This window comes from Bidens hawaiensis, unplaced genomic scaffold (assembly GCF_021521415.1).
Source record: "Bidens hawaiensis isolate Kalapana, Puna unplaced genomic scaffold, B.hawaiensis_p1.1 tig00005453_1, whole genome shotgun sequence".
In the NCBI taxonomy this organism is placed as follows: domain Eukaryota; kingdom Viridiplantae; phylum Streptophyta; class Magnoliopsida; order Asterales; family Asteraceae; genus Bidens; species Bidens hawaiensis.
This window is the reverse complement of record NW_027491347.1, coordinates 1,119,824-1,136,797: the sequence shown is the minus strand read 5'-3', so window position 1 is coordinate 1,136,797 and position 16,974 is coordinate 1,119,824. Positions and strand designations below refer to the sequence as shown.

At 33.0% G+C, this 16,974-nt stretch overlaps 2 protein-coding genes across 2 annotated transcripts; both read right to left on the bottom strand.

Annotated features, from left to right (window-relative positions):
* Nucleotides 1-4,495: 4,495 nt before the first annotated feature.
* LOC143629747 (putative polygalacturonase At1g80170) lies at nt 4,496-7,539 on the bottom strand. The gene is made up of 3 exons (XM_077098937.1): nt 6,932-7,539; nt 5,612-5,943; nt 4,496-4,992 (listed from the first exon to the last, which is right to left on the bottom strand). Exons 1-3 carry the CDS (start codon nt 7,537-7,539, stop codon nt 4,496-4,498), a joined length of 1,437 nt encoding a protein of 478 aa, XP_076955052.1.
* A 5,048-nt stretch (nt 7,540-12,587) lies between these two features.
* LOC143629746 (PKS-NRPS hybrid synthetase cheA-like) lies at nt 12,588-16,584 on the bottom strand. Its single transcript, XM_077098936.1, has 7 exons — nt 16,579-16,584; nt 16,156-16,233; nt 15,321-15,398; nt 14,093-15,146; nt 13,558-13,989; nt 13,372-13,478; nt 12,588-13,313 (listed from the first exon to the last, which is right to left on the bottom strand). Exons 1-7 carry the CDS (start codon nt 16,582-16,584, stop codon nt 12,588-12,590), a joined length of 2,481 nt encoding a protein of 826 aa, XP_076955051.1.
* Nucleotides 16,585-16,974: the final 390 nt, after the last annotated feature.

Genomic DNA, 16,974 nt, shown 5'->3' with positions numbered 1-16,974 from the left:
TCATTTGCAAGTGGTTATGCTCAAATGAAAATACTTCAAACCGGACAACATAATTTAAGACTATCAATCATCAACAGTTTTATGTTTATTTTAATGAAACTACAGCAAACTAAAACAATCAATTAAATTAATGTATATACCAAGAATGGCAAATTTTAATAGGGTTATTGAATGTTACACACCATTCACCAACTTTTGAGTAAAATATTAATAAAAAATGGTATATAAATGCAAAAATATGTGCAAATATATTGGTGTAAAGATAAGGTTTGTAGTTTGTTCCCTTCCTCGTGTGGATAATAAAAGGCATGATATATTTGTCTTACACCTCAAATACGTAACTTATTCCTTTGTTTGGTATAGTATGCCAAAAGGACACAAAATAATGTCTTGCAATATAATACCAATAACCAATCCATAATTGTACTCATATTCTCTAGCAAGTACCACTAATTTGTCACAAAACTTGCAACAAAGTATGTAATATGTCATCAAATTTTGCACCAAATTGGAGTGTTTGAAGAAGTGGTGAACAAGGAATGTGACATGGATAAAGTGGTAAAAGAACAACCAAGTTTTCCCTTGACGGGAAAGAAAGGTGTGTGTATAGGTGGGGTGGGGTAGGGATGGGTTGTTTGAGAATCATAAGACAAACATGATTATGGGTCTAATTATATGGATTGGTGAAAGTAAACAATTATGGTAGTTTGGAGAGATTCTTTTAGCTTTTTTCTTGGTAGATACGAATAACTAACTGCTCTTGCTGTCTTGCATTATAGAATAAAGAGGTTTTGTGTTTATTTGATGGGAAAATTCTCAAAATAAGCATTTATGAAAATAAATGTCTAATTTTAGGTATTGTTTGCAAAAAATTATAGAAATTGGTATTATAAACTAGCCGTGACAAGTAGTTTGTAGAACTAATTAGAACTTGCCACGTGTCCTTAAACTAACCGTAACGAGCACGTTCACTAATATATACTCATCACGACTAAATAAGTTTCATGTCTCGTAATCAACGTCAATGAGTAATTCATAAGTCCTTTAGTCGCGACAAGTAAATTATTAGGTTAAACTAGTCGCGACGAGTTAACTACTAATAAACTACTCGTGTAAGGAATGTAAACCGGGCAAACTAGTCGTCGCGACTAAAGAACTTATGAGTTACTTGTGGGCGTTGATTACGAGGCATAAAACTTATTTAGTCGTGACGATTAAATGATTAATGAACGCGCTCGTTACGGTTAGTTTAAGGACACACGGTAAGTTTTAATTGGTTCTACAAACTACTCGTCACAACTAGTTTATAACACCTATTTCTAGAATTTTTTTAAAAATAGTGCCTAAAGCTAAAAATTTGTTTTCATAAATAGTTATTTTGAGAATTCTATCTTATTTGATACTAGAAAAAGTATGTGTTTTTTTCCCAATTCTAAATAATAGTAATAATAAAATTATAACCAAAAGTTACATGGTTAAGATTGATTTCATATGACTTTGGTCAACTATTTATCATACTAGTAATAAATAATTGATTTGAAGATAATTTCACACAAACAAAATAGTATAAAAATATGACTGTTTATGCCATTGACCTTCTGGTTCAGTGGTACAAAAATGATGGTTAAGACTTAGAATTGTTGAGTTATGAGGTTTGAAACCTGATTGAATGGAATTTTTCCACAACGATGGATTTCCTTGATGGTGCTCTTGGGCAAGTCAGACCCGAAGCGTCATAGTTAGTATAGTTAGTTGGCATCCTGTCATGTGAAGACTCATACGGATATCAGGGGCAGTTCCAAATGCTGTTAAAGAAATTGATTTGTTATTGTTTCCATGGTTTCATATGTTTATGATCACCATTCACCACAGCCAGATTTTTGCATTAACATATATAAAATGTCCATATACTTATCTAAATTAGGTGACTGATATAGTGGGATTTTGCTACTTGTGTGTGAAAAAGATATACATTGTAAATAAATGTTAAACCTTGAAAATAAAAGAAATATAAATAAAGCAACTAAAATTAAATTGAATCGAGTAATTATGAATACCAATAAATAATGTCACAAGATATATGTATATGAAGTAGCACGACCGACTTAATCGGCCCTACAATATAAAGAGGTGGTTTGTGTAGGACCAAGTTGATCGGCATTTGCTCACTCTGGACCAATGGGCCGCTACCATGTGGGCTTTTCTCATGCTTCAACTTTCAAGAGCCCAGTCCAGCTGTTTCTTACACAGCCTATTCGAAGTGCATGGGCTAATAATGATGGGCTTAGTCCGGCTCAACTTTCTATTTGGTTTTTTAAATATTTGATACACTAGTTTTAGAGTCCGTGTTATACACGTGATAATTCAAATCATAAAATAACAAGTAAAACAAATAATTACATAGCGTATATGAAAAAAAATGCATTACATCTATGCTTGTATCTATACTATGTGTACATAAATTGATTTTATTTATATTACAAAAGGATTTTTTTAAATGAACTTAATAAAAAAAATGTCCGTACAAAAATGTACCCGAGAATGCATCTTTCTATTGAAAAATTCATTATCGGTGTCATATGTGTATAATTGAAAGAATTTTGGTTATGAACCAATTTCGGAAATAAGACCTCTCATACGATAGTAGTTCTAACCACTCAGTTTAAATACAAAAGGAGCGTTATCTTTATTGATATATTTCTCAATTTACTACCAATCAAAGGAAAGTAGAACATTAAATTGTAACGATAAATGTTCTTCAAGAACTATGTTTTTTTGAGCTACACAATGAAAAAGATTTTGATAAGTTTCAAAGAGCTTCTTGACTTTGTTATAACGGCAACATAAAAAATAACATGCTAACTCATTCAATTTTGTGAATATTTTGTTTTATTAGAGCATAGTTTTGCATGACATGTTTCCCATACAACGTTTTGATCACCATTGAAGGAAAAATTAATGTTGACATAAATATTTCAAATTTGATAAAAGTTAAAAAGCATTGATAGATAATCTTTTCTTAAATTTTAATAGTTGAAGGAAAAATAGTCAATTTGTCAAATCCATAACCTTTTGATTATTTCAAAAATGCCTTAAAAATAATTTTAAAACCCGAATCATATATAAAATTATAACTTTCATACTTTTAACATTTTCAAGTCAACATTTTGAACCCATAACAAATTTGACAATAAATCTAGTTTGCATTCTCAAACTTTTAAAAATACTCAAAATTTTCATTTTTGACCCGTAACAAATTTTGGCCTAAATACTTATACCAAACAATCTATTTACCAACTTTTGACCTATAAAATCAAATTTAGGTTTCACAACAAACCCGAAACAATTTTCATTCGAGAAACATGATTTGTTGTTGATTTTTGGAATTCACAAAGTATTTTGAAATATAAAGTAAAATAATATTTTAATATTTATATTTATAAATATATATAGATATTATTTAAATATAGTGTAAAAGAAAAGTGAATAATAATTGATCTATTACATATATATTAGTTTTGGAGGGAAAAATTGTAAGAATTAACCAAAAAATGACAAGTGTCTACATTTATTTTACTTTATTAGAATAGGTAGATTATTCAACAGTTTATTTTGTAACAGTTAAAAGTGACGATTATACTGGTCGGATTATAGAATGATGTGGACTAAATCTAACATTTTGAAAATGAAGTAGAGTTGCACCATGCAACAAATCCGTTTGAAGGACCCCGATATGTTGTAGCCTCGAGATCACCTTCTAATGATCATGTCTGCTAGGTATACATGACTTATATACGCCTCTCATCTATGTATAAGTGTATATAAGTAGAGACGGAATGCAAACAAACACACATAGAGAGAGAATCGGATAGGACAAAGAGAGTGGGAAAGGAAATAGATAGATGGTATAACACAAACACAGAGAGAGATTATCGGCTAGGACAAAGAGTGAGGAAAAAGAGAAGCATCTTGGAAGTATGAAGTCTCGTGGCTTGAACCTTGCTCAATAAAAGCTCGCTTCAAATCGGTCTAGTTTAAAAGGGAGCCAAGCTCGAGCCAGGTTGGCTTGCTTGTTGGCTCGTTTAAATAAACGCTAATCTTTAACATGCTATAACCAAGGTAATAGACATTTAATCTTTTAAGCCCAACTCACCATCATTATTCGGTCCAATTCACATCAAGAAACCGAGCTGAACTTTGCTAACAGAAGTGGTATAGCAGCTGATTTGCGATTGCTGTTAGCTTAAATGATGCGTAAATTTGCTAAACAGTGAATTAAATGGTTAATCGTGTAAACATATACACCGATTAAGCGGAAACGCCTGTTCATTTTACTCGTAACAGAGTAATTAGAACAAAATGCAAACAATAAACATAATCAAGTCTGTAAATAATTTAGTTTATAAAATATCCAAACAAACTTTCTCTTAATTCATGAAAGTATGAAACTTTACAAACAATGCATATAAATGTTCATGAAATTAATACCATTATTTTACCATGTTTGTTGTCCGTATGAATTGGAGTGGAAATTAGCCAAAGAAATATTATCAACAGTTGAGGGCCTAAAATCCAAAGGATTATTCCATTTTCTCACGCGGTCCCCGAACCATCTCATATTTACATTTTCAACCTCTAACCCGTCAATGTGTTCCATCATGAACCCGGCCAAGCTATGGTTAACCAAACCTTGACACCCTGGTCTGTAATCAACCAACCCATCATCGTAACCGGTCCATCGATTGTAGTTAAAGTCCACATTCAAGAACTTCAGATTACTAAGTCTGCCATGTTTTGACCCGGACAGAAACACCCCGTTTTCTGAAGTGGCAGTGATGTTAACGAAAAGTAGATTTGAGATGGAACCCGTTTTCGAAGTGTTGTCTCGCGGGCATGTTGTCACATAGATCGGCTCGGCCCGGCCCCACCATGATGGATCATAGTATCTGGTAGTTATGTTTATGTTCGAAAATGTTATATCGCTCACATTTCCTGAAAAACAAGAACATATAACGAATTTAGAAAATAATTAAACGGGGCGTGTGCGATCAACACCATCAAGAAATAATAAAAAACAGTTGAAACTAACCAAACCGTTCAAACCCCGGTTGAGGTCCAAAGTATACGGTTTGACGTACGGTAACTTTTGCTATTTATACATATTTTTATTTAGAATATGTAGATATGCATATGTATTATAATCATGAATCACATTTACCGTTTTAAAAAGTTTACATAAATTAATGATTTTGAAAAGGAAAAAAAAAAATTGGTTCAAACCATCAAAAAAACTGAACCGCTAAACCTACTTAAATCTCATTATCACTCATGTCGACAGTATAGAATATTAAAACAAAGATGGATCTACAGAACTCTTAAAAGGCTATTTTTTTATTACTTTTTGACTCTTACAACAAAGATGGATCTACAATACTCTTGAAAAGCTATGTTTATGATATATTTATTTTTTTATTACTTTTTTGAATTTCTTTTTATATTCTTTTTTTCATAATTAGCTAGCATATTTAGGTAACCAATAAACCTAAAACTAAAAACTAATAATTGTCGTACGAAACACAATAATCAGATAACATAGTGGTAATAGTCATACCTCCATCACGTATTTGGAATCCAAGTCCACGATGAGAGTCTACAATTGTGATGTTATCAAAACGAAGCCCTTTGAAATCGAACCAACTTGCACTACCGAATTTGATAGCAGAGGATTTAGTTCTGATCCAAGAATCTGTTGCAGTGAGATTGTAGAGAGGACCATCGTATGTTTTGGGGCAGATTGCATCATCTCCGGTGTTGATGTTGCATCTTGTTATTACAGTATTGTTTGAATCGTCTATGTCGATTCCATCGTTGTTTGGAGTGTTGAAATCTCCATAGATTGACATATCATGAATGTAGGTGTTATCACATTGCACCAAATGCAAGCTGCAATTAATCAATTATAATATCATGAATTAGAACTTCTGAGATTTGTAGGCTTGATTCGAAATCAATAGCAGATTAGCAGTACCAATTCCAATTCTACAAGGTAACATATAGAAACACCAACCGAATAGTGTACACCAATGCGTCTATCATAACATACATGCAGTATGATGTCCCATCAACTTTGCGCACATACGGGTACTATGAAGTCAAATCAACTATGCACACATACGTGCCGTATGATAGGGTGAAAAACGGTCATATGGCCTGTAGAATGTCAAAATGACTTTGAACACCAACGTCAACCACATCATATGGGGTCGTATGATAGAGCAAAAAATAGTCACATGGACTATATGACAAAAGGAAAAATTGTCATACAGGCCGCATGATGTCAAATTGACTTTGTACACAGAGCTTGCCACATCATAAGAACCATATGATAGGGAGAAAAATAGGCACACAAGCTGTATAGTAGAGCAAAAAATGGTCATACGAGCTGTAAGATTTCAAATTGACTATGCATACCTGAGCTTGTAAGATATGGCGGAAAATAGGCATATGAACTGTATGATAGAGCGAAAATAGTCATATGGGTTGTATGACATGGAAAAAAAATGGAAATGCGAGCGATTTGACTTTGTAGAAAGTGGTCATACGGGTCGTATAAAGGGAAAATTTTACAACTAGTATGAGATTTTTGACTTACAACTTACAAGGAAACCGTATGACCATTTTTGTCATACGGCCCATATAACCATTTCTTCCAACCCGTATGGCCATTTTCTCGTCATATGGACCGTATAACACTTCAATGATAGATAGTGTGTTACTTGTGCTTGTTTAGCAGCATTAATGCCAGAGTCAATTTGCATATTTCTAAACTCTAAACTCATCCATCAAATTTCAGTATCCAAATATGTGTATGCATATAAAGCAAGTAATTAAGCATTATTTAATATCTAAAACATATAGAAAGAAGACTAACCACCAATAAGCCGGCTCAATCAAACGAATATCCCAAACCCTAACATTCCTACACCTCACAAACCCAACCAATCTCGGCCGACACTCGTCGCCCTCACACGCACCCGTCTGATTCCAACTCACCATCACATTCTTCCTCTCATCAAACCTCACCACAAACTCCAACCCTTGCCCATTAATCTCACCACCGCCAGTTATCCCCACATCCTCCGCATCCTCCGCCACCACCACGTACCATCGCTCACTCTCCGCCGGGTAATCCTCCAGCCTCGTCCCGCCGTAAACCGTCGCCTCCTTCTGCACCTCCAACACCACGCCGGACTTCAACCATATTGTTGCTGTTAAGTACTTCCCCGGCGGGAACACCACGCGCCCGCCGCCGGCGGATGAGCACGCGTCGATGGCGGACTGGATTGGTACGGTGTCGTAGTGGATGCCGTCGCCGATGGCGCCGAAGGCGGTGACGGAGATGGTGATGTTATTATTGTTAGGGTTAGGGTTTGAGACTGAAGGAAGCTGGAGAAATGATGACGTTGATTGTGTGGAGATGATGAGGATTAAAGTGGATGATAAAATGAACAAGGAATGGAGGTTAAGAGTTATCGGCATTTTTTCCGGTGCCGGTGTACGGTGGTTGCCGGCGGAGTTGAGGATTTTGAAAGAGATTGACGATGATAACTGATAACAGAATCTTTTTAAATTATATAAAAAGTGATGAGTCATTGGTTGTTATAATAATAATAATAACAACGGATAATGACTAAATGACCTTTTCTTTACTAACATCATTAGCTGACTAACTCCTCAAACTAAAAATATTAAGAATGGTCATTTTTTACACGGTCGGATCCATCAAATTAGAATGACATTCGATGAATCTAATCGACGCCTTTATGTTTTTGAACCAATAATAAACAATTGGCCATTGATCTATTCTATCGGGCCTCAAATATATTTTGTCGGGCTTCACATCTATTATGTCGGTTCTGACGGAATAATGTTACATATGAAAATGGTGACGGAATAGATAGAGGACTGACAAAATAAATATGAAGCCCGACGGAATAGATAGAGGACTGACAAAATAAATATGAAGCCCGACGGAATAGATCTATGGCCAACGTTTTAATTAAGTGTATATGTGTCTAGATATGGTTGGTTTAAAAACGAAAGGGTGTCAGATAGATCCGTCGGATGTCAATTCCAATTTATTGGACCCGACAGCTTAGAAAGTGCCCATTTTGCGTATTTTTGGTTTAGAGGGGTTAGTCAAGGAATGCTATTGATAAAAATGATCATTCTGATCATTATCCTAATAATAATAATAATAATAATAATAATTTGTTAGCAACAAGTTTGCAAAGTGCAAACATATAAAATTGCTCTAAACAAACTATAATCAACAACAATATTCTTGTTAAAAGAGTATATTTCAAGCAAGTAATCCATGTTATTTTCAATCTCATTCTCAAAGTTATATTGATGGTAACGTGGTGTAGAAGTCATCCCACGGTTTCTTTTTATATGATATCCACGGCTCGAGTCTTACCTGTAAAAATTTGATTCGGATTGAACCAGAGGGTTTTTCTTTTTGCCAAGGTCTTCTTGGGTGGCTAGGTCGCCATGTTCTGTTCTTTGAATATAAGGGTAATCAGTTTTGATCCAGAGTGTCCGACACTGTTGTTTAAAAAGATGAGTTGATGGTCACGATATGGTAAGCTAAAATATTATATTTTGTTTTACCTATTTAAAATTGGACATATGTTTTATTGTAGGCGTATTATCATCATCTTTTGAAAACTACTCATATGATAAGGGCGTATTAGTCTTCTCACCCGATCGCTATGGATTTGGTTTCGTATTCCGTATTGATTGAGACTTGTGGATTTTTGTTTATCTTTGAAAATGTTTGGGAAGTTGATCAAAACAAACAAAAGAAGTCTACACTAGCAAAGAAGTCCAATGATAAAATGTGGTAAGTAGGTTTGAGAAGTCGGTTGGATACTGCATTGCTAATATCATACCCATTTCAAACCTGATTCAAAAAAAAAAATATCATACACTATCAAGTACCCGTCCCGTCATATGAAAGTATTGAGATATCATGACGCCGAGTTCATGCACATGAGTTCATAACAAGTATACAAACATATATAACTACCCTAACAAAAATAAATCAACAACAAAATTGTGTAAATTTAAAAATGTTTGAACAAAATAAATACTTTTTGAAGTTTCAAATAAATTTCTTTTTAAAAAGAACAATCAATTAATGTATTTACTTTTTTATTAGTTTTCCAGATTAGATATATCCGCTTTTTAAGAATCTGATTCTTTACTAAGGGGGTGTTTGGGATTCCTTATTTTACCTCTTTATAACTTTTCATTAAGTTAATAAGTTACAAAAAGGTAACTTATGGAACTTTTCCTCTCACATAATAAGCAATCCCAAACACCTTATTACTTTTTAAAAAGTTTATAAATTATAAGTCGGTGAAAATTAGCAATCCCAAACACCCCTAAACTTACAAAATAGATGAAGTTTCTAGGCTATAAAACCTTTCTAAATATAGGTATAAACTATAAAGTGTACACCTGGAATTTGTTTGTGTATTTCATGATGATTTTTGCCAAATAAAAACATAGCCGAAAATATGTATACGCTAAAAAAAATAACATATTTGAGACTTCCTCTTAATTTGATCAGTTAGAGTAAGTTACGAGGTTTGTGTTCAAATTATAAGTGAACGTCTGGTTTTTGCACATAACTTTGTTTGCCATTTTGTTGCTTTAAATAGTTAAACTTTTATCTTTGGACTTTCAATTAAACTAACTTTATCTTATGTCGTTATAACCTTTTAATTATTTCGTAAAATCTGATTATTTTATTGTTGTGAAAGTGTTTGAAAACATTAATTAATGTTCTGATAATCCAATGAGATTGTGACATCTTGTTTTGAGAAATAATTATAAGCTACTGAACTTTCAAAGTGACTTTATCTTATGTCGTTATTAACTTTTAATTATTTATTAAATTTGATTATTTTATTATTGTGAAAGTATTTGAAAACGTTAGTTAAAGCTCTTGTAATCCAGTGAGGTTGTGAAAAATAAATTATGTTGTGTATATTCTAGTATTTAACCCAAAATCAAAAATAATTAAAAAAATATGAAACTTTTATGCAACTATAGATGAAGAATTAAAAGCTGACGTGTAATCATTATAAATATATTTACAAGTTACATACAATGATCTATCGGATTAATGAAAGTATTTGAAAACATTAGTTAAAGCTCTTGTAATACAGTGAGGTTGTGAAAAATAAATTATGTTGTGTATATTCTAGTATTTGACCCAAAATCAAATAATTAAAAAAATATGAAACTTTTATGCAACTATAGATGAAGAATTAAAAGCTGACGTGTAATCATTATAAATATATTTACAAGTTACATACAATGATCTATCGGATTAAACAGAGAATTTATATTAGAATTTTTGGATCTGAAGAATCTATGATAGTATATAAAATCGATGGATCTTGTGACTTGTAACCGTCTCTTTTGTATGCGTGTGTATATCCCTTATTAACAAAACATTCGATGGAGTGATTTTTCAGAGATTATATGATGCAATTTTGGAAACGATCAATGGCTCAAGAGACTCATGATAATCAAAGACGATAAAACCGAACCAAAGGTTCTAAGAACAAAGTTCTCTTCAATTAAAATTCAATCAAAAACCGAAAACTAATAAATCTTTAAACCTAACTTATACTAAACAAGTATCTTACTAAACAAGAAAGATGAAATTGGGAAACTTGAATTTTAAACAAATAATAAAAGATAATAAGTCTTAATTCAAATAAGGAGATAATCCTGCATCATTACAACTAGAGGTGTACAAAACCGGTTTTAAACCCAAACCGAACCGGTTTATAAACCAAACCGGTTTGGTCAACAGCTGGTCAAAACCGGTTTGACTCAAACCGGTTCGGTTTATAAACCGGTTTAGACACAAGATAGGCCGACTTGGTCACGTCGGTTCGGTTCGGTTTATAAACCGGTTTAACCGGTTTTAAACCGGTTTTTCTCAAACCGATTCGGTAGATCTTAAGGGGAACCGGTCCTGAAACTGGCGGTTGGGAACCGGTTTGGGGGAAACCGGCTTTAAACCCAAACCGGTTCGGTTCGGTTTGCCTAAAACCGGTCCCAAACCGATTTTTTTTAACACCTCTAATTATAACAAAAAACCAACCCAAATCAATAATAAGAAGCTCACTTTTTAAACCCAAGAACCTTACAACTTAAACCCAAATAGTATAAGTGTTGAACAAGCCTGGACTCCCGCATCACCTAACTCGATTAATCACCGACACTATTATCTCGATCGACAAGTCAATCCAGTTTACTAAATTGCATAACACTAAAATTACCAACAAATTATTAACTGTCTGACCAGTAGCTTTGTATTTATTTGTCGTGACTATCTTAAAATTCACAATTATATTAGATACAAGACTTTCTTAGATAAACAATATTATTATTATTATTATTTAACAACAATTTTACATTTTGGTTTTTTAACCAACAATACAATCTTTACAACAATGATTATTTAAGTACAAATTACTAGGACTACAAAACTAACAAGACGATAATTTGTTGCTACATAGATTTTAGTATCGATAGGAAGTCTCAGTGTGACCAAACCCAATATGAAAGTATCAGGATAGTATAAGAGAAAGCAACATTTTTTAATATTTCTAAATGTGTGACACGTTGTCTCAAGAACCCTGTCACTTGTATGGAGGACATACGGTTACCAGTTTTACCTCATGTTAGGTGTTGCTTTGTCGGGCTCACTATTGGTCTAAGGCGTTAACCGTTGGTAGTGGCATTCGCACTGTTGCTGTTTGAAATCTACAGGTATCAAGTCAAGTCTTGCCTAACCTTTGCTTGGTTGTGGTGGCAAGTGTTGCTGATTATATCAAGTCATTTTGTTAATCAGGATTTTCTTCAAATCAAAGTTTATGTAATACAAGATTGTAGATGTGAGAAGTATACATTGTTCAAGACTGTTATAATTTCAAAAGCCAATGAACCTGAGGGTTCTAAGGGATGGTATAAGTTGATACGTTACTTTCATAACATGATGTATATCCACTGACCATTCTTGTATTTCTCTTTACACTATCCGTTCTTGTACTTGTCTTACGTGGTTTGTAAATATATACATTTTAATATTGCATCTCACATAGCCCATTTCGTCACCACCGGGATAACTAACAACATATATTTTAAAATATACGCTCACATTAAACGCAATAAATAAGGGGTGAGCTAAATATACCATTTAAATTTCATTTTACACCGCTAATTATTAAATAATGATTGTGTTTAATTTTTTCTTTTTTTTAATGATTATGTAATGATTTTGTGTGACACCCATTGTAATGATTACGTTTTATTTTTCTTTGTTTAATTTTTTCTTTTTCTTTTTTTTTCTTTATATTATTACTAATTACTAATTACTATTTCTTTATTAAACTAATTAAAATTTTATTTTTATTTTATATTTTATTATACTATTATTACTTATATATAAACAAGATATATAATTAAATAAATAAAAGACAAATAAATAAGATATACAATTAATCTATAACTTTATATACAGGAGGTTTCCATATCCAATCTTTATATAGTTGTTGACGTGATTGATATATTTGTTCCCACTCAGATGCGGCAGTTTGTCTGTTTAGTGTCCATAACTTTTGTGTGACACCCATTGGAAACTCGCCTTGCATTTTCACCGCTACATAATGATTTGAATGCACCAGTGCCATTGTAATGATTCTTTTTTCTGGGAACTGGTCAGGTCCTCTCCAAAGCGGAAATATTGTCGAGCTACTATTATTATCTTTACTAATGAAATGAAAAATGACGTTAAACCTGTTTGCAATCAAATACCCCGTCTCTGGCATAATCATCCAGTATTGTGTTGGTGCAAAACCTTTACCAAACCAGTTCAAGGATGAGAACACAGCATTGTATTCGTCCACCGTATTGTTTTTGTCGTTGAAAGCGAGTCTGTAAAGTTGTTCATACTGCACCATCTCCTCAATTAGGGACCTTCGGATTGATGCCCAATCATTTTGGTGGTACCCGAGAGCAACAGCTGTAGCCCGAAACCCACAATTTCCATCACCGTCGACGTTTTCTATATCCTCCACATACGGTTGAAATATTTCTGGAATTTCACCAATATAAGTGCGATAGTCTATTGATTTTTGACATGTAACACTATGCTGGCTCAACCCCATGAAATCATATTCTGTTACCCTTGCAGTGTTGGTGAAATACGTCTGTTCAGCAGTATTCTGGTTAAACCCGAATAAATCATCTATTACACTTGAAGTGCTTCCAAATCTATTACACTTGTAGTTCATTATCACAATCAACATCATCATCTTGCATAGAAGTTAAAGGTGAAACATCTAGCTTCCTCCAAAAAACATCAATCCTATATAAAGGAATATATTGACCTGCATTTAAAGTAAATAAGTATTAATTTTAAAATGAACAACTTTAAAAAATCAATCCGATGTAGATGAAGATACTTACCTGAACTTATAAACATTGAAAGTTCACAAGCACATGGCAACCCTTTACAGGTGCGAAGTCGACAATCACAATCTACCCGATCCTCGTTCAACCGTTTACACTCTTTTTTAAGTAATTCGAGAGCTTCAATTGAAACAAAGCCATGCAATAGCTTGAAACATTGTAGGTCATGCTGGTGAATCTTCTGAATTCTGCTAGTTCCTAAGCTTGCTTTGATTATTGTATGTTGTGACTTCACAATTTGGTCAACACAAGTTACAAATTTATCGAAGCCAGAATTTGAAGTTTCCAAGAATTTCTTTAGCTTCGCATGCGCACTTTCGACTCGATTGGTTGTGTTTTCTCCAAAGTTTAGATGTTGATCAATCCAGAGAGACACAAACATTTTCTTGTATTCCTTCAACCAATTTTTATTTACATAATCTGAAACACCTGAAATGAAATAAACTTGTATGAGAAATATAAAATAACATCGCAACATACATATACATATATATATATATATATATTAAATGTGGAAATATAGAAAACATACGTGGAAATTTTATCAGAAATGACTCAAGTATCTGGTAATTTTCCGTGTAAGATTCCAATGTTGCAGAATCTACCAGTGACTTCCACAACGAACTAAATTTATCCCAATCACCTCTTGACCTAACAAAGTTCCTACATCTTCTGAATATATTCTGCTCAATGTGCCATCTACAAAGCAATTGAGCAGCATCTGGAAAAACTTCTTTGCATGCATTTACCAGAGCCAATTCCCTATCTGTAACTATAACACGTGGGAGCATACACTTGTCTAGAGTCAACTTTAGACAATTTAAGACCCATGTATAGTTAACTGTCTTTTCATTATGCATGAAGGCAAAAGCTATGGAAAACGTGTTGTTGGTTGAAGTTACACCAACAATCTGAACAAAAGGCATGTTATACTTGTTCGTTTTGTAAGTTGCATCGATAATCAATATATGTGGAAATGCACGCCAAATGTTGAATGATGTTGGTTGAACGAAGAATATATTTTCCAACTCATTCAAACCGGTTGTAGTAAATTCATAGACGTAATTATTATCATGCAAAAAGGATAGGAGAACCTGCATTGGAGATTTGCCTTCTTGCTCGATCAAGCGAATCTTATTTCTTTCGTTGTAAATAGTCTTGATTGTGGATACATTACTTAAATTCCGCTCCTTAAGTAATGATAAAATGTCATGTGGCGCAACATTCATCTTTGTCAAATATGCAACCCAACTACGTTCATCATCGGTAAGTCTCCTTGCATATGCATGACCCTCCATATACTGTGAACGTTGATGGTTATGTCCATCGCAAATCACCGTTAAGGTCCACGCATCATACTCATCCGAATATCTTCCTTCTAATTCGAATGGGCAATTAATCTTTTTTGTGCCGGACGCCTTGCTTGATTCCTGAACTCTGTATTTTCCGCCACGATCACATATGAGTACAACCTTGAAGACGAAACCACAAGGTCTTTTATTCGACCTTTTTGTGACGACGACAACACCAAGTGAGTATCCCAACTTTTGTACCCATTCCACCAAATCTTCACGAGACCGGAACACCTACAAATTAATAATAATAATAATAATAATAATACTAGTATTAAAATATTAAAATAATAATAATACTAGTAATAAAAGATAAAAGTTAATAATATAACAACAATAAAAATAAAAGTTAATAATATAACAACAATAGATGGTGTCATAAACTATGTTTTTTAATGGATATTGTACCTGATTAGTAGCAAATTGTGGTGTAGTCATAATAATTTCATCATATCCCATTGAATCATTTTCATAAAAAGTCGACATCTATTCAAATAAAAAAACATAATTATTAGAAACTCAAATATAAAAGAAATAAATGTGTGATGTTTATAAAAGAAATGAATAACTTTTTTTACTTGTATTTTTAGATCTGTGGTGGATGGTGGTGGATGGCGGTGGTGGATGGTGGTGGATGGCGACGGACGGTAGGGGATGGTGGTGGATGGCACTGGCAGGGGATGGTGGTGTGTGGTGGTGGATGGTGGCTTTGAATTAAATATTATTACCTTATTAACTTATTAACTTGTATTTGTTTACTGATTTGGAATATCAAGTTTTGATTAAGTTTTTGATTGAAGTATTCTTATTTATAATACGTAGATGATCAAGTTTTAGTGATATAGAATTAATGTTAACTTTCTAACTGTATTTTTCTTTTCAATACAAATGGTGTTTTCTAAGGTTTGTATCTGATCAAGAGAGAAAGTGATTTGGAAAGTTAAATTGAAGTTTTCAAAGATAAAAAAGCTGATCATATCTTGTTTGACCAAAAAAATAAAATAAAAGTTAAGACTGACATAAAATTATGAAAAAGAGGAAAGCTGACAATCTTATTTCTCTTTCTCTCCCCATTAAACTTTTCAAAATTGACCAATTATGGTGCATATAGCAGGACCCATAAATAATTCACAATCACAAGGTCCACAATACCTAAAAGCCTAAATAGTACACTTTTAACAACTTTTTTTTGAAGTTACTTTATCTGTTGTTATAGATGGTACTTAGTTTAATATTATGTTACATGCAGAAGTTGAAAAGAGAAGAAAGATGAGTCGTCGTTATTATTATTATTATTATTATTATTATTATTATATTCAATCTTAGTTAACAGTGAAGTATCGTAATATAAACAATAAACCAGGTTATTCGTAAACTATTCGCGATATGAGCCGACTCTAACAAGGTCAGTCTTAACTCGAAGCTTATACAATAAACGTAACCTTAGTTATGATTTAACTAGTAGATATACCAGCCTAAACAAGCATCCTAGTTCTACAATGTTATATCGTATACGTGTAATTAAGTCCTATATATTCTTATGTACAATCATATAAAATGAAACATCAAATATGCTTATATATTCAGCTATAATCACAAAAATATAATTAAAATATAAACTAATTAGATAGTAAATGAAGCGGCCCAAGTCTCGAGCTTGTAAAACCTGCATTTACACTAGGCTCGAAACACGTTAAACTCGAATTCTTTTTAGCGATGAGTTGAAAGCGATCCAACTAAGGGTGTAACAAGTCGAGCCGATCCTGACTTTGACTAGCCTCGAGCTCAGCTTGCTTTCTAGCAATTTTTCTACATCTCAAGTTCGTCTCTTGAGTGGTTTTTTCAAGCTCGAGCTCAAATCAGACTCAACTCGTTTATTATTTATTAATTAAATAATATGCATTTCTATATATATATATTTTTATAATTTGACAAAAACCTTAAACGAACCTATTCTAGGCTCTAGCTCGTGTGTCGTACCTTAAACGAGCCAGGGCTTGGCTCAACAATGTGAAATTAATATATAGAATTCCAAAATAGTTCAAATTCAAAAATACACTAC